Below are 24,029 nucleotides of genomic sequence, written 5' to 3'. Positions count from 1 at the left end.
TCACGTGTCGCTCTAATGAGCCCTGGAATAACGGCTCATCCCATTACACCAATTTCATGCTAAGTAAGGAATCCTGCATGAACCCTGAGCTTAAGCTTGAGGGGCAACACTTGCTTCGTAAACATTTTTAAATAACTGGGCCGAAAACAAATTGAGTCGCATACGGAAAGGGGAACAGTTCGGTATTAGAGATAGAAACATTATTGGATGAATTTAGGAGAATTACTAAAAAATGTTCGTCATATATTCAGAAATTCCAAAATAGAAATCCAACATGAAGCCGCAGAAATCCAGGGGGACCGGGCTGTGCGAAAAGTGCAGGTCTTGCATAATTTATTACGAAAGCTGTAATCTATCCAGCCGTGTGTCCGTGCGCGTGGCTTTGTGTACAGTCATTGATCATGCCGTGAATCCAGAAACTAGAGATTTTACAGCGCAGATGCCGTGGGAGCATCGCATCCAAATGAAGCGTTATTACAGCTGAGTTTTCTCGGGCTGTGGAAATGTTTCGACGAGGCGCGGTGCTCTGCCTTTACTTGATGCCTTGTGGCTTTTTCACCCAAGTTGGGCTGTGGTGACCGAGACTGCTGTTTTCTGCGGATGTCCCTGACCAATTCAAGCGTCTTTCTGCTGAACGAGGTGGGCTTTCAGTTTCTCCCTCTTCTTTTCTTTACCTTTATGTTGTCGAGGTAACTGAGGAAAAATTTGGACTGTTTTTTGTGCTGGAAGGAGTTTGCAACCAACCTGCGTGCAGCGCATTTACAGCACCACGCAGACCTGTAACGGGGGCGAAGGTAGTAGCAGCAGGTCCTTTCTGGGATGCTGATAATTAAATTAGACACGCTGACCACGCTGGGAATCTTTCCGTTCGGAGTGGAAAAGCTTTGACGTGCATGGCACTGTCTGCCAGCTGGAATTAGGGACAGATGAGCTTTGAAATGTTCGTGATAGTCATTTCACCCAAAACAACAAAACTGGTCAGCTGGCGCAACAGATGAACTGCGTGTGTGTTTATAGTCCCACTTTAGGGAAAATGAGGTAATAACTGTTTTAATACTGCAGGATAAACAAAAGCAATTTAGATCATAATCATGTCATACATTTGTGAATGAGTGTGGCAACTAACGATCAGTTAAACTGTGCGGCTGTGTCTTTGCCTCCTTTACAATCTTCATGCTTGTTTATAATGTGAGAGGACTCCAGTCATTCATCAGAGGATGTGATGTAATGCAGTGCCTAAATCAGAGTGACGACGCTAAGGCCGAATATGATGCCAAGTAACGTGTTTCATGTTGAGGGAGAGAAACACACGCGAAGTTCTTCTGCAGATAATATTGCAAAGCCTGAATTAGTCACAATGTTAATATATACAAATGAAATGATTCTCTGTTCATAATCAAATCTGCTTTAGGTGCTTTATAGAAAACACAAAAATCAGATTTCTGCTAAATTATCAATGTAATAATGTTGCATCTGCAGCAATCTGCACTTATTTAGGTTGTTTCATTTTGTGATGTTTTATGCCTAATTTAATCAAAGTTACCACGGTGCTCTGAAAGCTCTTCTTTCCTGCAGGTTGCATTTCACAAAGACAGATCTATACCTGCAGCTTACTAGTGAGGTGATTCACCAAACGATATTAGGAAATCTCACCCAGGTCTGGACTTAAAGGTGACTGAAAAGTCAGGATACATAATTCTGACCATACTGTCAGCCAGCTGGCTGGGAAAGCTCCATCATCTGCTTCACTGTGTGTCTGGAAGCAAACTACTGGAGGTCCACTCAGTCCCTCTGCAGTATGATGAAGTGCTAAAAGTCTCTCTGTCATCATGCTGAGGACTTTTTGGCACTCATCCCAAAAACTACATATGCTATGCAAAATGTTCGGCACTCAATGCAAAATCAGATCTTAGATATTGATTCTTGTTTTTTCTATTTGAAAAAAAAAGCAGCTTACAGCGTTTTTCAATGAATAAAATGGAAAAAAAAGTCATTTTTATACATATTTAACTTTTACCTTTTCTCTTGTATAGAGAAAACTTTTATTTGGAATAAGGCTCTTTCAAATGTTCATTTAAGAGTGAAGTACTAGAGGTTACAAAAAACAAACTGTAGCTGCATGCACATCTGTAGTTGTGGTTTACATTATGAGTATCACAGTAAACGTTTGAAATCCCTCTTCTTCTTTTCTTTTTTTAAACTTTCTTTTCGTGATTATATTTGAACCAACTTCTCAGTGCACTGCTTGTTAACTTCTCAGTGAACAGCCTCACCGGACATTATGTAAGGTACATGTGCGCAGCTCGCCACTGCAAGAAGTACACTGCCTGTGTGAAGCACTGCGTGGTGACACTCTCGCTCACTTCAATAACATTCCAGCCTGTTTACCTCCTCCCTCCTCTTGGTGTGCTGGAACACATTCTGTACCTGCTTGTCTGAACCCATCAAGTACTGTATAAACCTCATGAAAGGATTTGGCAGCAAGGAGTCATCTTCCCTCCACTCAAAAATCAAAATGCAGCATCCCCAGTGCCTTAAAATAGCTCCTCATCCATAATGCACCAGCAGCAGCTCTGCCCACAGAGGCGCTTCATATGGGACAGACTGACAGACATCTGCACTCAATGCTTGGGTGCAGCTCCTCTCTTTCTCTCCTCCTTTTCTCCCTTTGTGTAACTTCCAAACCTTCATTCATTCATATTTTTATTCACAGAATGAAAACGGATGCATCCTCTGTGTCCCTCTTCCGTTTTTTTCCTCCTCCTGTTTCACTATTTTCTGCAACCTGCAGCCTATGAATTATGAATCTCAGTCTTGTTGGAGATTGTCTAGCCAACCATGGTCCTCCTTCATGCGTGAGACTACTTGGCTTTTACATATCTGCTGCTTTTTTACATAGATGCAAGGTGCAAGGTGTGGTGAGCACAAATGAATGAACCTGGTTTGTGCAGACACACACACTCACCAGCCGAGCAGCTGTCAGAGTACAGCCATCCATGACGTCTACAAAACACACTCTGCGAACCACAGGCTACACCGGGGACGCCTCCACATGTCGAACATCGCCCCCCATATCCCTCTGATCACCATCAGACTTTCTCCCTTCTTTAAACTTTTAGCTTTTGACATGTTGAAATCCAGAGCGGCTGAAAAATGTGACAGGACTGTAGAAATGCTTGATTTTTTCCCCCTCTGTGCTCTATACAGTTAGCCCTGCAAGAAGGTCTGCTTGTTGGGCTAATATGTGATTTTAAAGGTGTCTGCTTGGGGTGTATCCCACTTGTGTCCCGTGATAGGTGGGATAGTCGGATAAGCAGATAAGAAAACGTACAGAAGGATGTAGCTACAACACATGGTGCATATTTATGTCATCAGTTTTCATCACAACTCTACTGATACAAATTTGGCAGTGATCACCAGATTTCTTGGAAGAACTTCACAACAACACTTAATTTTGGAACTACTTGCTCATCGACTATGTACAAGCGTAAACTGGTTTGCCCAAATAATTCTGGCAATGGTATTTTTGTTAAAAACTTGTGAAAATTACAAGAAAATCAGATATGTTATAATTAAATATGACTCCAGCTTTTCCCTTCGAGTGCCTCTGAAGTGTCTGGGATCCCAGTCTTTTTTACCTTGGTTGTTGCTTTAAGACTCAGTGCCACCCGATGCTGCATCACATAGTCACCTTAAGCATCACGGTGGAGTTCTGAAAGAACCCAGCATGCGCTTTTGGTACAAAGTCCCATCGGACAGGCAAGGTAGAGATGAAGGGTAGACTAAGGAGGAGGAGAGAGGATGCTATGTGGAGCATAGAGAGCCTCACTGACGTAGAGAAGGGTTGTGTACTGAGTGGTGGAGAATAGGAGAGGAGGGGGGCTGTAAAGAAAGAGAGAGGGATAGTCTGCTTACAAGCACGCTACAGTACACTTCAGTGTTACACAAGAGAGAGAGCACACCATGACTGCCTAGCACAGAGAGAGCAAGCAAGAGAGACGGGGAGTGTTGCTCTCCTACCTCTATCTGAGTAAGTATGGCGCTATCTCTTCTACATCAAAATTCCTTGCCTCAAATTGCTCAGACCTCACAGCAGGTCTGATTTTCAGATGATAAGAGATTTTGGCTGACTTTGAAGAGAATGGAAAAATCTTTCCTCATTAAATTTTGATTGAAAGTTTGAAGAGTTGAGTTGTTTGCAGTTGTTAAAGTGGGGGAAGACTGAATTTTGATCTCCATTTGACCGCTGTGAACAGATCTGATGGATATCCAGATTCCTCACCCTCAGCACTCACATTTCACTGGAAATGTTGCACTAAAGCAGAAAATGGCATTTAGTGCAGTTGTGTGAAAGAGGAGCAATGGTGGGAAGCTGTGGGCATGCTCGCAAGCATTTCTTTCTCTGCTGGTGGGGGGAAGGAGTGCATTTGGGACCGCTAGGCTTCCTGTGTGGGGTCAATTAAATACTGCATGAGACAGAGCACTAAAAGCCTGTCCCGCGAGGAGCCAAGTGCTTTGTGTGTGTTTGTGCGTGCACGTATATGTGTGTGTGTGCTGGTGCATCAGTGTGCAAAGCCTTGATTAAATTTGATGAACCAGCAATGTTGAGAGGACCACTAAGGTTCCAGTTCCAGCTTCTTTGAGGTCCTCTCCAGAATCTGTGCACCGGTGTTCTCGTTATTATCTTGATAAAAGAAAAGACAATAGCCTACAATGTGCTTTCATGTATCCATAGGACTGGTTTAATCTAGAAAACCATCTGTTTCTATCTAATTCGCTTTTGTTAACTGACATCTTTTGCCTACACCGTGTAGTCACTGAATAGTTTTGAGACTTAAACGTGAGCGAGAACACTTTCTTTTCAATGTAAAGCTGGATTGCGTGAGTATGTAGGCCACCATTACATATTGATAAGCCTGAAATCCCCCCCAGTTAGCTCGGTGCACTAAACAAGACACGCCAATTAGGCCCAACTCAAATCTAAAGCCTAAATCAGGTCATCTTTTAACAAACACATCTGACTTAATGAAGGATGCAGTTCTGTTTAATTCTGCACTGCACCGTCGGTACACAGCTTTATGTGGGTTAGCTCCAGCCTCTCTGCGCTTTGAAGCAGTTTGGTGAAGTCAGGTTGAGGGATCCCCGGGGGGATGAAAGTCTAACGATGCACAGTGTAGCCGGCAAGGCCAAGTTGTCAGCATGGATGAAAGATATCCCTGGCTACGCTCGCTGCGTCTTCTTCTGCTGTATGCCGGCGTCACTGACAACTCATCCATAACTAGTCACATATTTACGTCGTCAGTGTTGTATTCGCAGCACTTATCTGTGCAGCTGACAAATGCAAGGTGTATTCACCCCTTAGGTCTCCTTAAAGAGTGGAGTTGGTGTTGAGAGAACAGCTGTTTATCAGTGTGTCCTCATAGGCTGCAGGGTTTTCCAGAGGCTCATTAAAGACTGGGATGAAGTATTCTGGGGTAACATTAGAGCAGGAGGAGGGTGGAGCTGCAAAGGACAGTATGGAGTATCAATCTGGGTGCCTCTCATATTGATCCACTCTGCCCTACTCTGGTTGCATTTCTCTCTGGCTCTGAATGATCCACCTTTCCCTGTACTGCTGCCTCAGCTAACACTTCTCACAGAAAGTACGGTGCCTTTTCATGAGTTACAAGGCCAGAAAGATGAGCGGTTGACTGCAGAGTTCCAGCACGTTAATCTCCATATTTGTCGTTAAGATCTGGAGCTGTTTTTTTTAAAGCCCAGATGGCACAGGGCTTCTCACATTGTTTACAGAACAAGAGTATGGATGGAGAAAAGAGAGACAGATAATCATAGAAAGTAACGGCGTCTGAGAGTATCAAATAAAGATCTGCTCGTGCTCGAAAACGATTTGATCTTCACTGAGCTGGTTTAAAATCGAATATTTAACTCTGGGTTTTGTTTTGTTTTGTTGCCTTTTTTGGATTCAGTACTTGGATACTTGGATGCCACTGATAAAACTACTTTCAGTGCTTCTTTATTCACAATGGGGTCACCACAGCTGGTAGCTCCGCATATTTGATTACGCAGACTTTTACACTGAGTGCCCTTCCTGATAAAAGGGATCCAAAGGATTTATGTCTCCTTCCAGGACTTAACAGAGGATCTTTTATTGTCAGGCCCTCAAAGAATTTCTTTTTAAACCCTCACTACCAAAACCATATATTTATATATTTTTTGACAGCTGCTTCAAGATAAACAAACCATATATACAAACATAAAATAATTGCATTATCTCTAAATGCATCTCATTTTTTGTCTTCATTGGCTTGTTTGAAATCTGAACAAAATTGCTATTATAAGGTACAACTGCACCACAATATTAGATACAATATAGATAAACCCACTGTTACTGCAGAGACAGCGCACATGTACACGCACAGTTATACAGATCCCTGCTCTTGTTTCCCATATTGGCTCCTTCATATTCAGATTGTCTGTCTGGCTTCAGTGAATGTAGCCGAGCCATTCTCAAACCTGCTTTACTCTTTCTTTAAGGAGTTCATCAAAACTCACTGAACTTTAACTTAAACAGCCCTCGGCTATCTCCCCACCGCTGCCAGGCCCAGTCACTGTTGGGAGGAGTGTGAGGAGAGGAGAGCTATATTCAGAGCACCTGAACAGCAAATTAATAACAAAAAAAGAGACATATTCTCTTAATCTTGTCTTCTTGTTCTAGTCCGACTGTGTTCGTCTCTGCCTGTTTCCTTCAAAAATCTGTATTTTTTCATTTCTCCCACAATTTCCTGTCATCTTTTTCTCTTAATCTACCTTTACCCATTTCACTTGAAAATATAGAGCTCTAAGAATCAACAGTAGCAAAGCATATAATGATTTGACATGTATTGAAAACTCGCATGTTTAAGTTCTCTTTCTGTTGCGATGCAGTTCATATTAGCCTTTGCTTGTTTCTAGCCCTTTTCCTTCTGACTCTCTCTCCCTTTATGATTGTATGGTGCCATTACTCAGAGGCTGTTTTACCCACAGCCCTAATGATGGAAATATAGCTACCATATCTCCTCTGCTGAGGGATCGGAGAGTTATTGCAATAACTTTAATAATGTGTGTGTCTCTATGTGTGTGCATGTGTGTGTTAATATGGTATATGCTTCCCTGCTTGTAAAAAGCCACACAGAAATATAGCCCCAGGGCATTTTTTTCCTAAAAGCCTTGGCAGAGTGCACTTTCTTCATTCTTAAGCAGCGAAAGTTCATCAAGGGTGAGAGAGCATGCATGTTGCCAGCACAATGGACCCCAAATCAGGGTCTTCAGAGCCTGGGGCGACGTATAGAGCAGGCATCCAGGCCTGGCTCGCCAGGAACGAGACTTTCTTCTGCAACGGAGACATCTCTTTCTGGCTTATTAAGACATCTGATGGACTCTGGCTGCTTGCTGACTCACCGATGCAATTCTGTTTTGTAGACTCATGCATCACCTTCCTGTCAGGAGGATGGTGCAGGGCAGGACAAGCAGGCAAGCCCTACCCTACTCGCCCCTCTCGCCTTCTCTTCCTGTTTCTGCATCCACATGTCCGCCTCTCTTTCATCAACGGCTTTACATCCTCTGCATTTCTGAGTTTTATTCATTTTGCTTTTCCTGTGCAATAAGGGAAGATACCAATTGGCAGAGGAATGACAATCAGAGGCTATTTTTAAGCTTTCCTTTGCTCGGCCATTGTTATTTTTACTTATCGAGGCTTACAAGCTTATCCTTTGTTCTGCTTTATTTTTAGAAGTTCTCCCTGTGCCCAGTAAAAAATTATACGCTGCACAGTGAGAGTAAACACCACTCCAGCAATGTAGTTGTTGATTTTATATAGATATGTGTGCATCTTTTTCAGGATCTCTTAATATCTGAACTTACATAAGAGGGAGGTATGGAAAAACCTGAAAGGGTTGTGAATATGATGCTGGAGAGGGCTGCATGAGATTTGTGGCAGAGCAGGGCAACCCAAGGGAGAGCAAAGCTGAGCAGAGAAAAGATCTTTTTTTTAATTTATTACATGAAGTCTGACTGGCAGCTAAAGCAAGAAACTACACAATACCAGCATGCGGGCGTGTACACAACAGTGCTGCAGTCAGGGCATCAATTTTGTATAGGAAATGACTGTTGAGGCAGCGCAGCAGTGGTTGTGAAGCACTTAGGCAGAGCGCACCTCCCTCTCTCCCCACTGTTACCACGGGCTGAGGGGAGGAGGGTTCCGCTTTTTCATTGCAATGGGGGGAAGAAAGCGCTGGCAGGAGCATCATGTCTGCCTCCGACTCGAGCGCTACAGGACTCATCTGCAACAAGGTACGCTGTTAACCCTCCCCCTTATTTAACCACTCTGCATGCGATTCCAGCCTCTTCATCTACGAGTCCTCCATCGCTCTGCTCACAGGCGTCTTCATTCTGCTTTTCCCTCTTCTTCTTCTCCCCAACCCTCTCACTCTTTTCTCAGCAGAAGTCTGTTCACTTCATTCACTTTTCCAGCATAGCCCCTACTTGTCCTCTCGTCCCTCCCTCCCTCTTTTCTTCTTCACACACGCTGAACTGAAAACACACAGTCTGTCTGTTTATCTCAACTCCATTACTTTGCAGCGGTGCTTTTAACTAGTAGTTCAGTGGGTGGCCTGTCTGATGAATAATATGACTTATGACCCATTTATTTATGTCTTGTCTGTTTATAAGGTCATTAATAACCAATAAATATTATACCCCAGACCCGTTTGTGGGTCTGTTTTCCCTGTTGTCTATAATAATGTTTCATGACATTATTGTAAAAATGCAGCAGCAGCTTCAACACTTCACTGTGGAATTCCAAAATAAAAGACTGAGGTATCATTTCTGAAATATATACTGAACAATTAATGGAATAATGTGTATTTATACATCTGCATAAAAATCTATCTTATTTTGCACAGACTGCCATAATATTGTTCAGTCTACTTCAGGCATGGTGGCTAAGTATGAAAAGAGCAAACCGTGGCTCTAACAGCTGGTTCATGAGCAAGGAAACTTGTTTTGTCATGTGCATGCTTCCCTCTGCTGGCAGGAATCTACAACTGCTGCTGTGTCATTATCACACGTTCCAGTCCGTAACATCTGGGGGATTTCTCTCGACACCCTCTTTGCCGATAACTGTCAGCTGCTCTGTGAGCAGGTCTGTCTTTTTAAGGGTCCGGTCAGTCAAACAGAGTGAGGTGTGAGTTTGCACGGTGCAGTAAAACTGTTTCAACACTGAGACTGACCCGTGTGTCTGTGATTGTGTTAGATTCCACTCTTGGTCCTATTTTTGTGCAATCAGAACAAGGATTTATTTATTTTTTATTCTTTTACAGCGAGACAGAGTTTGTCAGAGCATGGAATAAGTAGTGAAATATGCAATATATTCGGTTTGTTAGAAATATGGATTGAAGGATGCATAAATATGAGGGATTACAACCATGGCTGTGTCATGCATTAGATCACTTAACAGTTTATTTAAAAATTAGGATCGAGATTCATTATCTGCATTTAACCTATCTAGAGTATTAGGAGCAGAAGGACTGAAATCCAGGTGTAAGTCTGTACACTGGACATTAAACTAGCATCCAGCTATGAAGCAACAAAGCCATTACACTGTCACATTGACACTAAAGCTTAAAATGTAAAGGTTTTTTTTTACTCATGCCCTTTAATATGCTTACCCATACTGATGAGTTGGAATTGGTACATGCATATCAGCATCTGTTCCCATAACGGCTGGCAAAAGCTTATTTCCAAAGTTCCAGCTTTCTCATTTCTTCACTGACAGAATTGCAATAGAGGCAAAAGTCTGTGAAATTCTTCTGTGACTGGCTTTTATTGGCACTGCACCATGGGATGTATCACACTTGCCTTTGAGGCTGTGTAGACGATTCTCTACATACTAATTGGGTACATATGAATAGTTGGAAGGCACTGAGGAAGAAAGAGAATGAGAAGTAGTTAGAAAGACAGAAGCAAAACACCCCAGAGGCTCCCCATACTATTAAAAGATAGGTTTAATGTGAGATTCTCAACTTCTGCCATGTATATTTTTACAAGGTTTGTGTGACGCAAAAGAAAATGCCTGGACAGCAGACAGTTGATATGATGTCTATGCAAAGATCTGGAAAGTGACAAAGAGAAAATGACTGTTGTGCAGCCCTTCTTCAGCAAATCAAAGCAGTTAAATTACAGTGGGGCAAAAAAGTATTTAGTCAGCCACCGATTGTGCAAGTTCCCCCACTTAAAATGATGACAGAGGTCAGTAATTTGCACCAGAGGTACACTTCAACTGTGAGAGACAGAATGTGAAAAAAAAATCCATGAATTCACATGGTAGGATTTGTAAAGAATTTATTCGTAAATCAGGGTGGAAAATAAGTATTTGGTCACCTCAAACAAGGAAAATCCCTGGCTCTCACAGACCTGTAACGTCTTCTGTAAGAAGCTTTTCTGTCCCCCACTCGTTACCTGTATGAATGGCACCTGTTTGACCTCATCATCTGTATAAAAGACACCTGTCCACAGTCTCAACCAGTCAGACTCCAAACTCCGCCATGGCCAAGACCAAAGAGCTTTCGAAGGACACCAGGAAAAGAATTGTAGACCTGCACCAGACTGGGAAGAGTGAATCTACAATAGGCAAGCAGCTTGGTGTGAAAAAATCAACTGTGGGAGCAATCATCAGAAAATGGAAGACATACAAGACCACTGATAATCTCCCTCGATCTGGGGCTCCACGCAAGATCTCATCCCGTGGGGTCAAAATGATCATGAGAACGGTGAGCAAAGATCCCAGAACCACACGGGGGGACCTGGTGAATGACCTGCAGAGAGCTGGGACCAAAGTAACAAAGGTCACCATCAGTAACACACTACAACGGCAGGGAATCAAATCCCGCAGTGCCAGACGTGTTCCGCTGCTGAAGCCAGTGCATGTCCAGGCCCGTCTGGTTTGCCAGAGAGCACATGGATGATACAGCAGAGGATTGGGAGAATGTCATGTGGTCAGATGAAACCAAAGTAGAACTTTTTGGTATAAACTCAACTCGTCGTGTTTGGAGGAAGAAGAATACTGAGTTGCATCCCAAGAACACCATACCTACTGTGAAGCATGGGGGTGGAAACATCATGCTATGGGGCTGTTTTTCTGCCAAGGGGACAGGACGACTGATCCGTGTTAAGGACAGAATGAATGGGGCCAAGTATCGTGAGATTTTGAGCCAAAACCTCCTTCCATCAGTGAGAACTTTGAAGATGAAACGAGGCTGGGTCTTCCAACATGACAATGATCCAAAACACACCGCCCGGGCAACAAAGGAGTGGCTCCGTAAGAAGCATTTGAAAGTCCTGGAGTGGCCTAGCCAGTCTCCAGACCTCAACCCCATAGAAAATCTGTGGCGGGAGTTGAAAGTCCGTGTTGCTCGGCGACAGCCCCAAAACATCACTGCTCTTGAGAAGATCTGCATGGAGGACTGGGCCAAAATACCAGCTACTGTGTGTGCAAACCTGGTAAAGACCTATAGTAAACGTTTGACCTCTGTTATTGCCAACAAAGGTTATGTTACAAAGTATTGAGTTGTATTTTTGTTATTGACCAAATACTTATTTTCCACCCTGATTTACGAATAAATTCTTTACAAATCCTACCATGTGAATTCATGGATTTTTTTTTCACATTCTGTCTCTCACAGTTGAAGTGTACCTCTGGTGCAAATTACTGACCTCTGTCATCATTTTAAGTGGGGGAACTTGCACAATCGGTGGCTGACTAAATACTTTTTTGCCCCACTGTAGACAACAACAGTACAGTTAGTGTGTGTGCTAATGAGACTGTGTCTGAACTTCAGAGTAAATATCCTCCCGTCCTATCTGTAGAACTTTATGGACTTTAATTAGGTTTTGTTTCTTGTGCTGGCAGACGCTTCAGATTCTGTTCTGCTTCTGTCAGGCTTTGATATTCAAATGATATCCACAAAACTCTGTGCTGGATTCAGCTAAAATATTTTTCTGTTTGTTTTTTTCTGGGCTGGGTGAGGGGGGACAGAGGTGGAAAGAGGGATGAGGCAGGTGGGAGACAAAAGGTAAATGAAGGATGACGTTGTTCCGGAGCTATATTTAGCTGTCTTATGTGGATCCTCCTGTTTGGTATGTGAGGAGTCTTCCGGCCTTACATCCAGCTGGGACTGCAGCCACCAGGGAAGAGCAGGCTTGGAATGAAAGGATGAGTTTATGGAGTGAGCATTCTGAGTTTTATTTACATCTGTATCTGTCTGTGCTGGATTTACTAATTCATTTTTAATGATTAAACTGTGGCATTTCAAGAATTGATGTTCTTGAGAAATGATTGACTGACATTTAAGCACTTTTTAAAATATATATACATAAAAATTCTCCCCTGCGATCTATCCTTCAAGCTTGGGTCCTCTACTAGAGGCTTGGAAGCTTGAGGGTCACTGCACAGTTGCTGGTTGCAGTTTGCTAGGACTGCACTCTTCTGAACAGAGATCTCAGATGTTGTTCTTGGGATCTGCTGGAGCCACTCGCCTAGCTTGGAGGGGTCACTGCACAAATTGCTTCGATTACCAGTAGGACCACTGTTACCTTCACCCTCCACATCTTCTCAAGCTCTTCTCTGAGCCGCTTCTCTAGATTCTCGTGTTTCTTCTTCCTGATGTTGCTGTCATCACTTTTGTCCGTCTGTGTCTGCAAGTCCCACAGGATCTTAGCTCGGCCATTCTCCACGACCCTAGTGGGCATCTCCCATTTTGACTTCCACTTCCAGGCCATATTCGGTGCAGATGTTTCTGTACACTATGTCGGCCACTCGGTTATGGTGTTCCATGTATGCCCTGCCTGCTAGCATCTTACATCCTGCTGTTATGTGCTGGATTGTCTCAGGAGGCATCTTTACACAGTCTGGTGTGATAGACCCCAGCCTCTGGATCTTGTGCTCAGAGCTTGTTCCTGTGCTGCCATGATTAGTGCTTCTGTGCTGTCTTTCAGTCCAGCCACTGGTAGGACTTCTGGATGTCAGTCACTTCCTTTATCTGCTGGTGGTGCATGCAGTGCAGGGCCCTGTCCTTCCATGATGGTTCCTCCTCTTGCTCCTCTTTGGTGCATTTCTGCTCCCTGAGGTATTCACTGAGCACATCTTCCTGATGTATTTGTGGATGTTCGCTGCCTTATTGGATCTTGTTCTACCGTTCAGCTGATTCTCAGGACTTGCCTGACCCTCTGCAGGTACTTAGTGGTTGCAGCTTTCCTAGCAGCCTCTTCGTGTGGGATGCCCAAATACTTGTAGCTGTCCTCAGTGTCTGCAATATTTTCTTCTGGTAGCTTGATCCCCTCAGTTCTGACTACCTTCCCTCTCTCTTTGTTATCATCTGTCTACACTTCTCCAGTCTGAACGACACTATGATGTCATTGCTGTATATCGTGGTGGTGTGGATCAGTGAATCGATGTCTCGTTCACTCTTGTCATACAGCTTGATGTCATCCATGTACAGGAGGTGGCTGACAACTGCTCCATCCCGTAGTCGGTATCCGCAGCCAGTTTTGTTGATGATCTCACTGAGGGGGTTCAGGCCTATGCAGAACAGCTGTGGGGACAGAGCATCTCCTTAATAGGTCCCACACTTGATGGTGACTTGTGCTATGGGCTTGAAATTGGCATCTAGTGTTGTTTGCACATCCCCATTGAGTTCCTGATGAAGGCTCTACGGGTCCTGTTGATCCTGTACAATTCTAGGCCTTCCAGGATCCATGTGTGGGGCTTCGAGTCATAGGTTGGTCAGTCTGGTCTTGCAGTCTTGGGCGACTGCTTTATCTACCAAGAGCTTGCGTTTCGTTCCTCTGTTATTCCTGCCAATTCATTTCTGTGCCCCTGCTCATGTATTGACCCATGTGCCTGTTCGTCTTAGCCACTATGAAGCCTGACAGGAGCTTTCAAGTGGTACTAAGGCAGCTTATTGGCTGGTAGTTGGATGGGACCGCTCCCTTCTGGGGGTCCTTGGAGATCAGGACTGTCTGGCTTTCAGTTAACAATTCTGGGTGTGTTTCATCCATTAGCAGCCTGTTCGTTTGTGCTGCCACTTTAGATCCACTAGCCACTGAGCATTGACGTTGTGGGTTGCGTCCTTCTCCCGTATGCTCTTCCAGTATTGCTCCATCTCCAGGTTTGGTGGTGTGGTTCTCATATTGTTCCCCTGCCTCTGAGCGTATACCTTGGATGGTTCTGTGGAGTACAGCTGGTTTATTCTCCTGGTTTCTATTTCTGTGAAAAAGCTGTGTTGTATTCAAGACTTTATACAGTACTGTCAGTATGATTTTAAATTGTAAAGCAGTACCAGTGGTAATAGTCCTATGTTGTTGTTGTTGTTGTTGTTGTTTTTGTTTCATTATAAATCATATCCAGAGATTGGATATAATTCTGGATATTGCAGCATGTGTTATTAAAATGCTTGTGTTTGTATTCTTGGTTGAAAATTGGACTTTTGCCAATGCATGGTGTGCCAGTCTGAGTGAATAAATAGACAGCAAGGTCGTGTTGCTTGTTAGTGTTGCAGAACTCGTGTTCGTATTCCCCTGGGTGACATGCTTTGGAAAGCTGCAGAAGAAGACACCCAGGTGCAGAAACAGGTGAATAGGAAGGAAAGAAAAGGGAAGTACGGAGGTCAATGCGTAGAGGATGATCTATCTGTAGCTGAATCCACAACATATGAGCTAAGTCTGTTTTCTATGCCGTGAGGAATTCTGAACAGCTGCTTCCAGGTACCTTATTGGGCTGATTTATGTCTTCGCCACCTGCTTTAAGACGTTTCTTTCCTTTCTTCGTTCACTCAGGGTTCAGCCGATTCCTACACTAGTCGACCCTCTGATTCCGACCTGTCCCTGGAGGAGGACCAGGAGGCGTCTCGGCGTGAAGCCGAGCGCCAGGCTCAGCTGCAGCTGGAGAGAGCCAAGGTGAGAGCCTCAAGGTCAAAGGTCAATTATTGGCTTCCCCAACCTTTTTTGCGCCACGGACCGGTTTATGCCCGACAATATTTTCACGGACCGGCCTTTAAGGTGTCGCGGATAAATACAACAAAATAAAACTAGTACCGGTACCGAAAAAAGGAAGATTTATTCATAACACACGTGAAAAGACCCAGGAAAACCGAGTTAAGATAAAAATGATAACAAAATAACGCTGAAAACCGATAAAAACCCTGAAAACCACACATTTCACACCTGAGCCTCAACTCTCACAGCCCGGTACCAAACAACTCACGGTCCGAGGCCCGGGGGTTGGGGACCGCTGCTTTAAAATCACCTCTACCTCCAGAGGTGCAGCAATAAAGTCCTGAGTCATGCTGAAAGCTTGCGTTCCAGTCGACCACTTTAGTCTTTATGTGTGTAAGGGTCTACAGAACTAAAACTAATCTTCAGATACAAACTTTGCTGAATATTAAAGAAAAAGTCATTCGATATTTTGCCATAGATCTTATTTGTTTTGGGGTTTTTTTGTCGTCCACAGGCTAAATCAGTAGCATTTGCAGTGAGAACCAATGTGAGTTACTGCGGGGCCCTTGATGAAGATTGTCCAGTTCAAGGTGCTGCAATTAACTTTGAAACCAAAGACTTTCTGCACATAAAAGAGGTGAGAGCCATTACAATTCTGCATTTTTACACGGTTTACAAATAAAGTAACAATAAATATTTACTCTGATTAATGTTAACGCATCTTGCATCATAAGAGGTGTCTTTCACTGTTACACAGAAATACAACAATGACTGGTGGATTGGTCGGCTGGTGAAGGAAGGGGCAGACATCACTTTCATCCCCAGTCCAGTCAAACTTGAGGCCATGAGGATAAAACAAGAGCAGAAAGCAGCAGCTAGGTCAGAGATTACACAGCTCTGAGAAACCTCTCTGTTTTTCTGACACTGTTGTCCTAATTTTAGCAGCTTCCTCCGCAGCACACTCTTTGCAAAGTTATTTTATTACTTCTGCTCATATGTTGCTGTGGTTTGGAGGTCCTTCTTTCTAAATTGCCTCCTTAGGGGATCCACGCATAATGAAGCTTTGCATTATGTTGCTCCACAGGAAAGGAGGGAACGCGTCATCCGGAGGCTGGAGGTCCACCCCTCCATCTGCAGGTGAGAGAGACTGAAGGAGTCCTGCTGTCGTGTCTGTCTGTCAGGCCTTCAAGCTGCTACTGAGTCAGATTTGCGTACAGGGACTATTTCTGGGCAAAAATGTGACCTTCAGGGAAAACACGTGTTTACAAAAATCTTTTTACTATAGAGTTTTACTTTAAATCAAACTGAAGTTCAAAAGTTATTTGATCACTGCTGGATTTGGATCAGAGCTTCCTGAATAACACACAGTTAACAAAACAGTGCGATTGTGAAGAAAAACTCGAGTGAATGCAAAAAACAAAAGCCCAGATTATTATTGTTCTTTTTAAAAAAAAGTTTTATTATTTTCAGTTTATTTCCAGAGTGAGGTTACTCATTTCTGTTTAGTCTTTATAGTTTAAAAATGTTTTACTCTTGTTAGCCCAGCTAGTAACTTGCAATTTTGCTAAGTGGAGCATAAGCCCCTCCACTCCACTTCCACAAACACTGGACACGCCCCTGCTCATCACTAATTGCAAGAACCCACTTAGCTTTTCGCCTCTTTGCTCAATGTTCATTCTGTTTGTTTTCAAAGCCAAACAGAAGCAGAAACAGGTATGTTGGGGTATTCATCTGTGTATCACTCTGCTCCGATTATTGAATTTAAATGTTTTTATTACATTTTTATAACTTTAAAATCGATCTCTGTGATTGTGTGTTACTGTAACTTCCACATATCTTCGTTTTCATGACTTCCACACTGTCTGCTTGTTGCCTGTGCAGACTGAACATGTTCCCCCGTACGATGTGGTCCCTTCAATGCGGCCGGTGGTCCTGGTGGGTCCTTCGTTGAAAGGCTACGAGGTGAGTCAGCCATCAGTACTGTTCTTCAGTTATTCGGGCCTGGTTCTGTTTAATCTTGTGTTTTGATGCATGTAAATTAATTTGATTTAAATATAAAATGTATTTTTTAGAGATAGTTTTTTATGTATTTTTTTTTATTATTTGCAACAATGCAACATTTGATCACAGTTGCATTTTGGTCCAGTCAGAAAATATTGCAATAGCTATCTGACAAATTGATGCAAAGCAAAAATGACACATTTTTGCAATAGTTTGGCCATCCTTTAACTTCGTCTCTAGCGTGAAGATTTATGAAATTTGAGATTCATGCTGCTCATGATGAGTCATTGAAAGGTCAAAATCTCACTTTTTAGCTGCAAACATTATGATGTCCCATAGTAGCCTCTGCTGTAAAATGTGTATAATTAGCAAACTCGCATTGTTATTATGAGCACATTAGTATGCTGACACAAGCAGTTAGCTGGAAGTACCAGTGTGCCTAAGTGCAGCCCACAGAGCTGCAATGTACCATATCGCTTTTCCAGAAAAAGACAAATAAGCTATTCTGAGGCATTACTTAATGTTGCAGTAATCTAACTGGGAATTAGCCATTATGTGAAGCCTTTCATTCACTTTGCTTTTATTAACAAAGAATAAAAATTAGGAAATTAAGCAATAATATTTACTGTAACTATATGTTAAACGTATTTAGATGTTTGAGTTATTTCCAGCTAGTTTTTGCTCTTTTTCTCTTCTGGATTCCCTTTCTAGCATGAGTTTAATCTAGTGTGGATGTTCTGATCCAGTAAAACTGGGGTGTTTGGCTTCCATTATCCCATGAACACTTTTACTAAGCCGCAGTCCCAGCCTGATGAAATTAAAGGGCACACAGTAGGCATCTTTGATCCATTTGAGAGCTACAGAACTGCATGTATGCCCCTTTGTATTAGCCACACTATGTGTTATACTCCCATACTGAACAGACACGCACACACACACATGCACAGATGAGACATATGAAAACCTACTGCAGTCAAAACAAAATAATGTCATAATGCATCAATTTCGATGACTCGGTGGATGAATATGTGAGGCATGCGCTTCAACATTTTCTCCCTGCCTTGCTCTTTCCTCTGTGGCGGTGCAGGCTATGAGCCAAGCTGTTTGTTTTGTGTGTGTGTGCGTGTGTGTGTGTGTGTTGAAATATTTATGCGTTGCTCTGGTAATGTGCTTTGGGGATGCTCCAGTGGTGAATGCCAGGCTGCCTCTTTCTCTCATTCCCTCACATTCTCTTTCTCTGTGCTCCGTCTCTTGTGTACAAATTATTTTCGGCGACTCATCGGGGTTCTTCAGCACTGTCCCTCCTCCTTTCCACTCCTTTGCTTTCTTTCCCCATCTCTCTGTTTCAGTGTGGAAGCTTCATCCTCTACTCCAAAGGCCATTCATTTTTCAGGACTGTTTGAAAATAGACTGCTTCCCTTCATCCTGGCAGTGCACAAACATCATTGTGCAACTCAGACATCCAAGTGATTTAACAGTGAAAAAAGAAGGACTGTAATGCTGCTCATTTTTATCTGTGCTGACTCTGCTGTCTCTTTACAAAGCTATAACTGATTCGTCTTAAAGCTAAAATATCACGTCACTGTCCTTCCAGCTGTTTACAGCTTCATTACAGTGTGTGACAGCTGCATTAATCCTCCTTTAGTGCAGACACTTAAAGTCAGGTGTCACTAAAATCAGTGAAACATGCAAGAAATACTAAAGAGCAAGACATGTGTGCATGAGTGAATGCATATTTCGCAGCCCTTTCTCTCTTACTTATCTTCCTTGTTTCTGTTTCCTAGGTAACAGACATGATGCAGAAAGCTTTGTTTGACTTCCTAAAGCACCGATTTGATGGCAGGTGGGTAACGGCTGTCTGTGTCACTCTCTGCAGATGCAGAGCAGCGTACAGTAACGCTACGTCTGAACCGCCGAGCTGTTCGTGCGTTTCCGCATTGCACGTTTCGTGCTCGAAAGCACACACGATGACGATGATTTATTTTTAGTTGCAAGCGAGAAATGGAACAGTTGTGGATGTGATGTGATGAGACGCTTCTTGTTTAGGATCACTATTACCCGGGTGACCGCTGATCTGTCATTGGCAAAGCGCTCAGTGCTGAACAAGAAAGCCATAATGGAGAGATCCAACACACGCTCAAGTCTGGGTGAGATTTAGAAAAAAAAATTTTTAAACTTGTCTTTGATCTTTTTTCGCTCAATAACGATGGACAGATGGATGCTAAAAATAGACGCCCCTTCTGTCTTCAATGACAGGAAAACTTAAATAAGTGATGCAGCTCTGTTAAAAGTGGCTTATGCAACTCTCTGCCATTCACAGCTGAGGTCCAGAGTGAAATAGAGAGGATCTTCGAGCTGGCCAAGTCTCTTCAGCTGGTCGTCCTGGACGCAGACACCATCAATCACCCAGCACAACTCCTCAAAACCTCTTTGGCTCCCATCATTGTCTACGTCAAAGTCTCATCACCTAAAGTAGAGTACAATCCTCAAAGCTGCCTTTCTGGTCATATTCTGGATTCTGAGCAAACTAGTGGTTAATTAAACCTCTGTGGCACTATTTTAATTACTTAAATATTTGCTGGTTCCCAGCATCTGAGGGATCGTACACAAAATGCCTTGTTTTAGACAAGTTTACATGGTAAATGATGTACATGGTTACATAGTTCTCTCCAGGTAGTCCAGCATCCTCCAGCAGTCCAAAGCAGTCCATGCAATTAAGAGTTGGGTTAATTGGTTTTTGTAAATGACTCCTAGGTGTGAATGGTTCTCTCTCTGTGTTGGCCCTGTGACAGGCTGGTGAACTGTACCCTGTCTCTCGCCCAATAGTAGCTAAGATAGGCTCCAGCCTCCCTGTAAACCTGAATAGGATGAGAGGAAGAAGATGGATGGATAAATGATAACAGAACTAGGAAGTTCAACTCGGAAGGTTTTAAAATAGTACACTCCCCGTACAGATAAACATTTGTTTGAAGGAGCTCGAAAGAGGCAAATCAATGAGGAGAAATCATTTGGAAGAATTGAAGAGGAATTGAGACTTTGATGACTCATAATGGCAGAACAGAATCCCAGCAGTGACAGGATTTAGAGCACTGAGTGACTCTGAGTGGGAGATGGGGAGGAAGTGGGTTGCACAAATGAGAGTCGGAAAGGGAGAATGAAAGAGAGCGTAGATTTAAACCACACAGAGTGGAGGCTGATTGGCTCAAATAAGGCGGGTGAGAAGATGATTGGACTAGAGTAAAGATGTCAATATTGAGACGGACAGCACGGAGAAGAGGTAGACATGGAGACAGGAAAGCAAGCAGATGAGTGATTGCAGATCTTTCTTACTGAACGTACGCATAAGCGTTATTTAAACAATTTCTGTCTGTAGGGGGCGTGTCTAATGTGGTTAAAACTGATACATTAATTGTATGAAATTAAATTAAAACCATGCTCGTTCATTTTTTTTGTGTGTCTGAATCATCTGGCAGGTTCTTCAGAGGTTGATTAAATCTCGAGGGAAATCACAAAGCAAACACCTCAATGTCCAGATGATGGCGGGGGACAAGCTCGCTCAGTGTCCGCCTGTATGTCACGTTGTGTAATTAAATTATATTTTAAAAGTTGAAAAAGTTTTGATTTAAGGACTTTGTATAAGTTTTCTCTTATCATTTTCTGAATCAACAGGAGATGTTTGATGTCATCCTGGATGAGAATCAGCTGGAAGATGCATGTGACCACCTTGCAGAGTACCTGGAAATTTATTGGCGCGCTACGCACCTCCCCTGTTCTGCCCCAGTGAATCCCTTACTGGACCAAAGTGTGATAACTCCACCTTCTGCTAACTCCAGCCAACAGGTAAGAGGAAAAAGAAACTCCTCAGGTGGTGCTTGATTTACTACTTTCGGATGCATTATTAATCGTATATCCTTTGCTTCCTGTGTCCATTCTAGTTTTCTGAGACTCAAGAGTTGATAGAATGAGCACTACTTCAGATGTAGGTGAGATGAAATCTGTTTTACTTTTCTGGATCTGCTATCGTTACCGTCTCTTGAAATTTGCCCCTTCGACCTCCGCAGGAGCAGCTTGTGCTGTCAGCTGGGGTCAGACAGTCGTAGCGCACAGGGACCAGGGCACCACCAGGGGGCAGCAGCAGCAGTCCGTCTCTCCAAACCTGGCCACCACCTTCTCCAGCCACACCTGGGCCAAAGAAAAGAGGAAAAGCAGAGTATGGTGAGAGAGAAGGAGCAGGAGGCTGGTGAGCTGGAAGGAGAGAAGACACAAAAAACAGGAAAACGAGAAGAAGGAGGAGAATGATTTGATCAATGCTGCAACAGAAGAAGGAGCCTCCACCTTACTGCTGCCCCCTCGGCAAAAGCTCCCTGCTCCCACTACCACGCGACAACTCAGGGCCAATTTCTACAGCTCCACGTGCACTGGTATTGCAGAAAACAGTGTAGCAGTGCAGTTACAACTCACTATCTGCCCCCTTTCTCATATTTTTCTCTCACCGTGACCTTAAACCTGTACCTCACTCCCCGCTTTTACATTTGAAGTTACGTCTCCCACCTGACAAAGGTGCGCCAGCCTCTCACTGTAGCTACATCACACACCTGTAAAGTTCAGAGGAAGTTAGCCTACAGTCCTGTAGCATAGCAAAGCTACCAGTGTAAAACCTATACACCCTCCCAACACAAGGTTCCAGGGGGTTTGTGTCTGATACACGTCCCTTAAAGACGGTGACAGAAAATCAGCTTTGTACGTCTTCCATCTCTGCAGCTCTCGACGAGTTGTCATTCCAAATGTTTAACCAAATGTTTTCTCTACAGCACAAATGCAATGTCAGAGGCATCATGTTGTCACTTATGTTAGAGGACTCTTACTTTCCCTCACTCGCAGCTCCTGTTTTTATGTTATTCTTTCTATTGACCTTTTTACTGTAACTGTCGTTACTACTGTTTATAATCCGTAAGCTCACTCTCAGTGTCACTGATTGCATATCTGTACACAACAGTGACGCTGAACACGTGTATAACGAGCACACACATGCACAGACAGTCTATATGCATCTTTGTCACAGCTATGAATGTATAAACGCTGGTCCACTGGCTTAGGAAGGATTACTTATAATAACTGTGGTTTGCAGATGATTGGAGGCAAAACCTGAAAAGGTCTTTTATCACATCTAAATATCCTAAATACTTACACTTTACACAATTTGACTGTATTTACATGATTTTCCTACCCCAGAGAAACAAAAGTTTGTAAAATTGTTTTATCCTCCCAGAAATAATTGATCACAGATAACCCACAACTGCTCCTGACTTAGGACTAACTTCAAAATGTTCATTAAGATGGTTTGAAAGTAAATCTTTGGAACCAATAATAATAATAATAATAATAATAATGGATTTCCAACAACATCTGTAGACAATTAACAGTTAAGTATTACCTCAGTGTGTCTTCTGAACGTGGTGCTTGATGATTGTAGCTCTAAATTACAATAAGCGCATCACCGTAAGCTACGCAGCCAGGAACATGGTTATTTATTTATTTACGTCCAATATTTTGCTGTTACTCTCTGTCAATATAGCGTCAGCATTAAGTTGCTCTGTGAATAAGAAGCTGTGGACACTCACTACACTACACCACTGAGAAGACTTCATCTCCTCTACAGGAACAAGATCTCTGAGCACATGAACTGATTGTAAAGGTTTACTTCCTAACAGGCCTGGGAAATTATTTTATTATCATTGGACATGAGGGTGACCTCTGGTGATGTATTTACGTTGGTACCAGGTCTTATAACCATTATTACTTAGTCTCTGCCCACATAGCAGGATATACATTATATATATTCATAGACTTTAATCAGAAACATGTCCGATTTCATGTGCGCACAACCACCAGTGTTCACGTCTTGCATTGCTCACAAAAATGAATGCGTCTCAGTAAGCACTTCAATAATCGCATTAATGCAACTGCTTGTGTCGTTTAAAGCAACAGAATTCAGCTAACATATCATACATATAAATAATCAAATATATGTGCATGATATATTGTATTCCTGTTTCATCAGAAGGGCTTTTTCAGATCAGCGTCACATGAGCCGTTCACTCTTCAGACTAAATCAGCGCGACCTATGTAACCACTTACATATGCATTATAAAGGCTTAAATGTAAATACTGTATATTAAATATGCAGATACTATTATTATTAGCAGATTGCACAAGAACAGCAAAAGCTGGCAGGTTTTAACCAGTACACAATTCTATAATCAGCGCCTCAGAAAGCATGTGTTTCTATGTAATATCCTCTTTCTTTCTTTTTTTAAAGAATGGTGCACAGCTTATATAGGACCACTATTAAGGTTGCTTCCACTAACACCCTGATTCATTTCTGAAGGGCCGGGTTTGAGATACATAACTTCTACTTGATGAAACACAGAGAGCACAGTACCTTCTTTCGATAAAACCTACTCAGCTTCTCCTGTTGCTTAATTTTTATTGCGAGAAATTTATACAAAAGTCAATTATACTTCTTTGGTTTTCCAAAGCACAATTTTTTACAATTATCATTTCCTATTGCGTTTCACTTGCCTAAATTTTGTATGCAATACAAAGTTTAGCATCAACGAGACACTAGCTGAGACTATCAAACTATCTCCTCAGTTAAGATGGAGTATAATTGCACTACTATTATTTATACTAAACGTTATGCTGTATCCACCTCCAACACAGAGGGAAAAAAACTGTTTGGCCTGATGATGATGTCAACGTTTCTCATCGTTTCTGACAAGTCTGCAAGATAAATGATATCCAACAGTGTCTGATGATGATGTGTAATGGGTGCATCTTTTGTCAATAGCACACGAGAAGGAGGAGGTGAATAAAAAAAACATTTCATTAACGTTTGTGTGACTTTTCATCGGCTATTCACAAAACCACCAACAGGGGGCAGAAGTAGCATTCTAGCTATTTATGCAACAAACAAGATGCAGTTTCCCATTTTGACATCA

General features: G+C 42.7%; 1 protein-coding gene across 3 annotated transcripts; it reads left to right on the top strand.

The window, feature by feature from the left end:
* Positions 1-352: 352 nt before the first annotated feature.
* On the top strand, positions 353-23,920 carry cacnb3b (calcium channel, voltage-dependent, beta 3b). Of its 3 annotated transcripts, none has more exons than XM_085146211.1 (14): positions 353-639; positions 14,869-14,988; positions 15,542-15,664; positions 15,785-15,906; positions 16,112-16,164; positions 16,721-16,740; positions 16,909-16,989; positions 18,813-18,871; positions 19,075-19,175; positions 19,349-19,500; positions 20,502-20,597; positions 20,698-20,868; positions 20,964-21,011; positions 21,090-23,920. In XM_085146211.1, exons 1-13 carry the CDS (start codon positions 601-603, stop codon positions 20,991-20,993), a joined length of 1,167 nt encoding a protein of 388 aa, XP_085002337.1. In that variant the 5' UTR covers positions 353-600; the 3' UTR covers positions 20,994-21,011; positions 21,090-23,920. The 3 variants fall into 3 exon arrangements, with proteins under 3 accessions (XP_085002337.1, XP_085002336.1, XP_085002335.1); XM_085146210.1 differs by lacking the exon at positions 353-639 and adding an exon at positions 4,040-8,328 and having other exon boundaries at positions 20,964-21,007; XM_085146209.1 differs by lacking the exon at positions 353-639 and adding an exon at positions 4,040-8,328.
* The last annotated feature ends 109 nt before the right edge of the window (positions 23,921-24,029 follow it).

This window comes from Neolamprologus multifasciatus, chromosome 20 (assembly GCF_963576455.1).
Source record: "Neolamprologus multifasciatus chromosome 20, fNeoMul1.2, whole genome shotgun sequence".
NCBI lineage: Eukaryota > Metazoa > Chordata > Actinopteri > Cichliformes > Cichlidae > Neolamprologus > Neolamprologus multifasciatus.
Note: the sequence above shows the minus strand (reverse complement) of the source record. Positions and strands in the feature narration are given on the sequence as shown.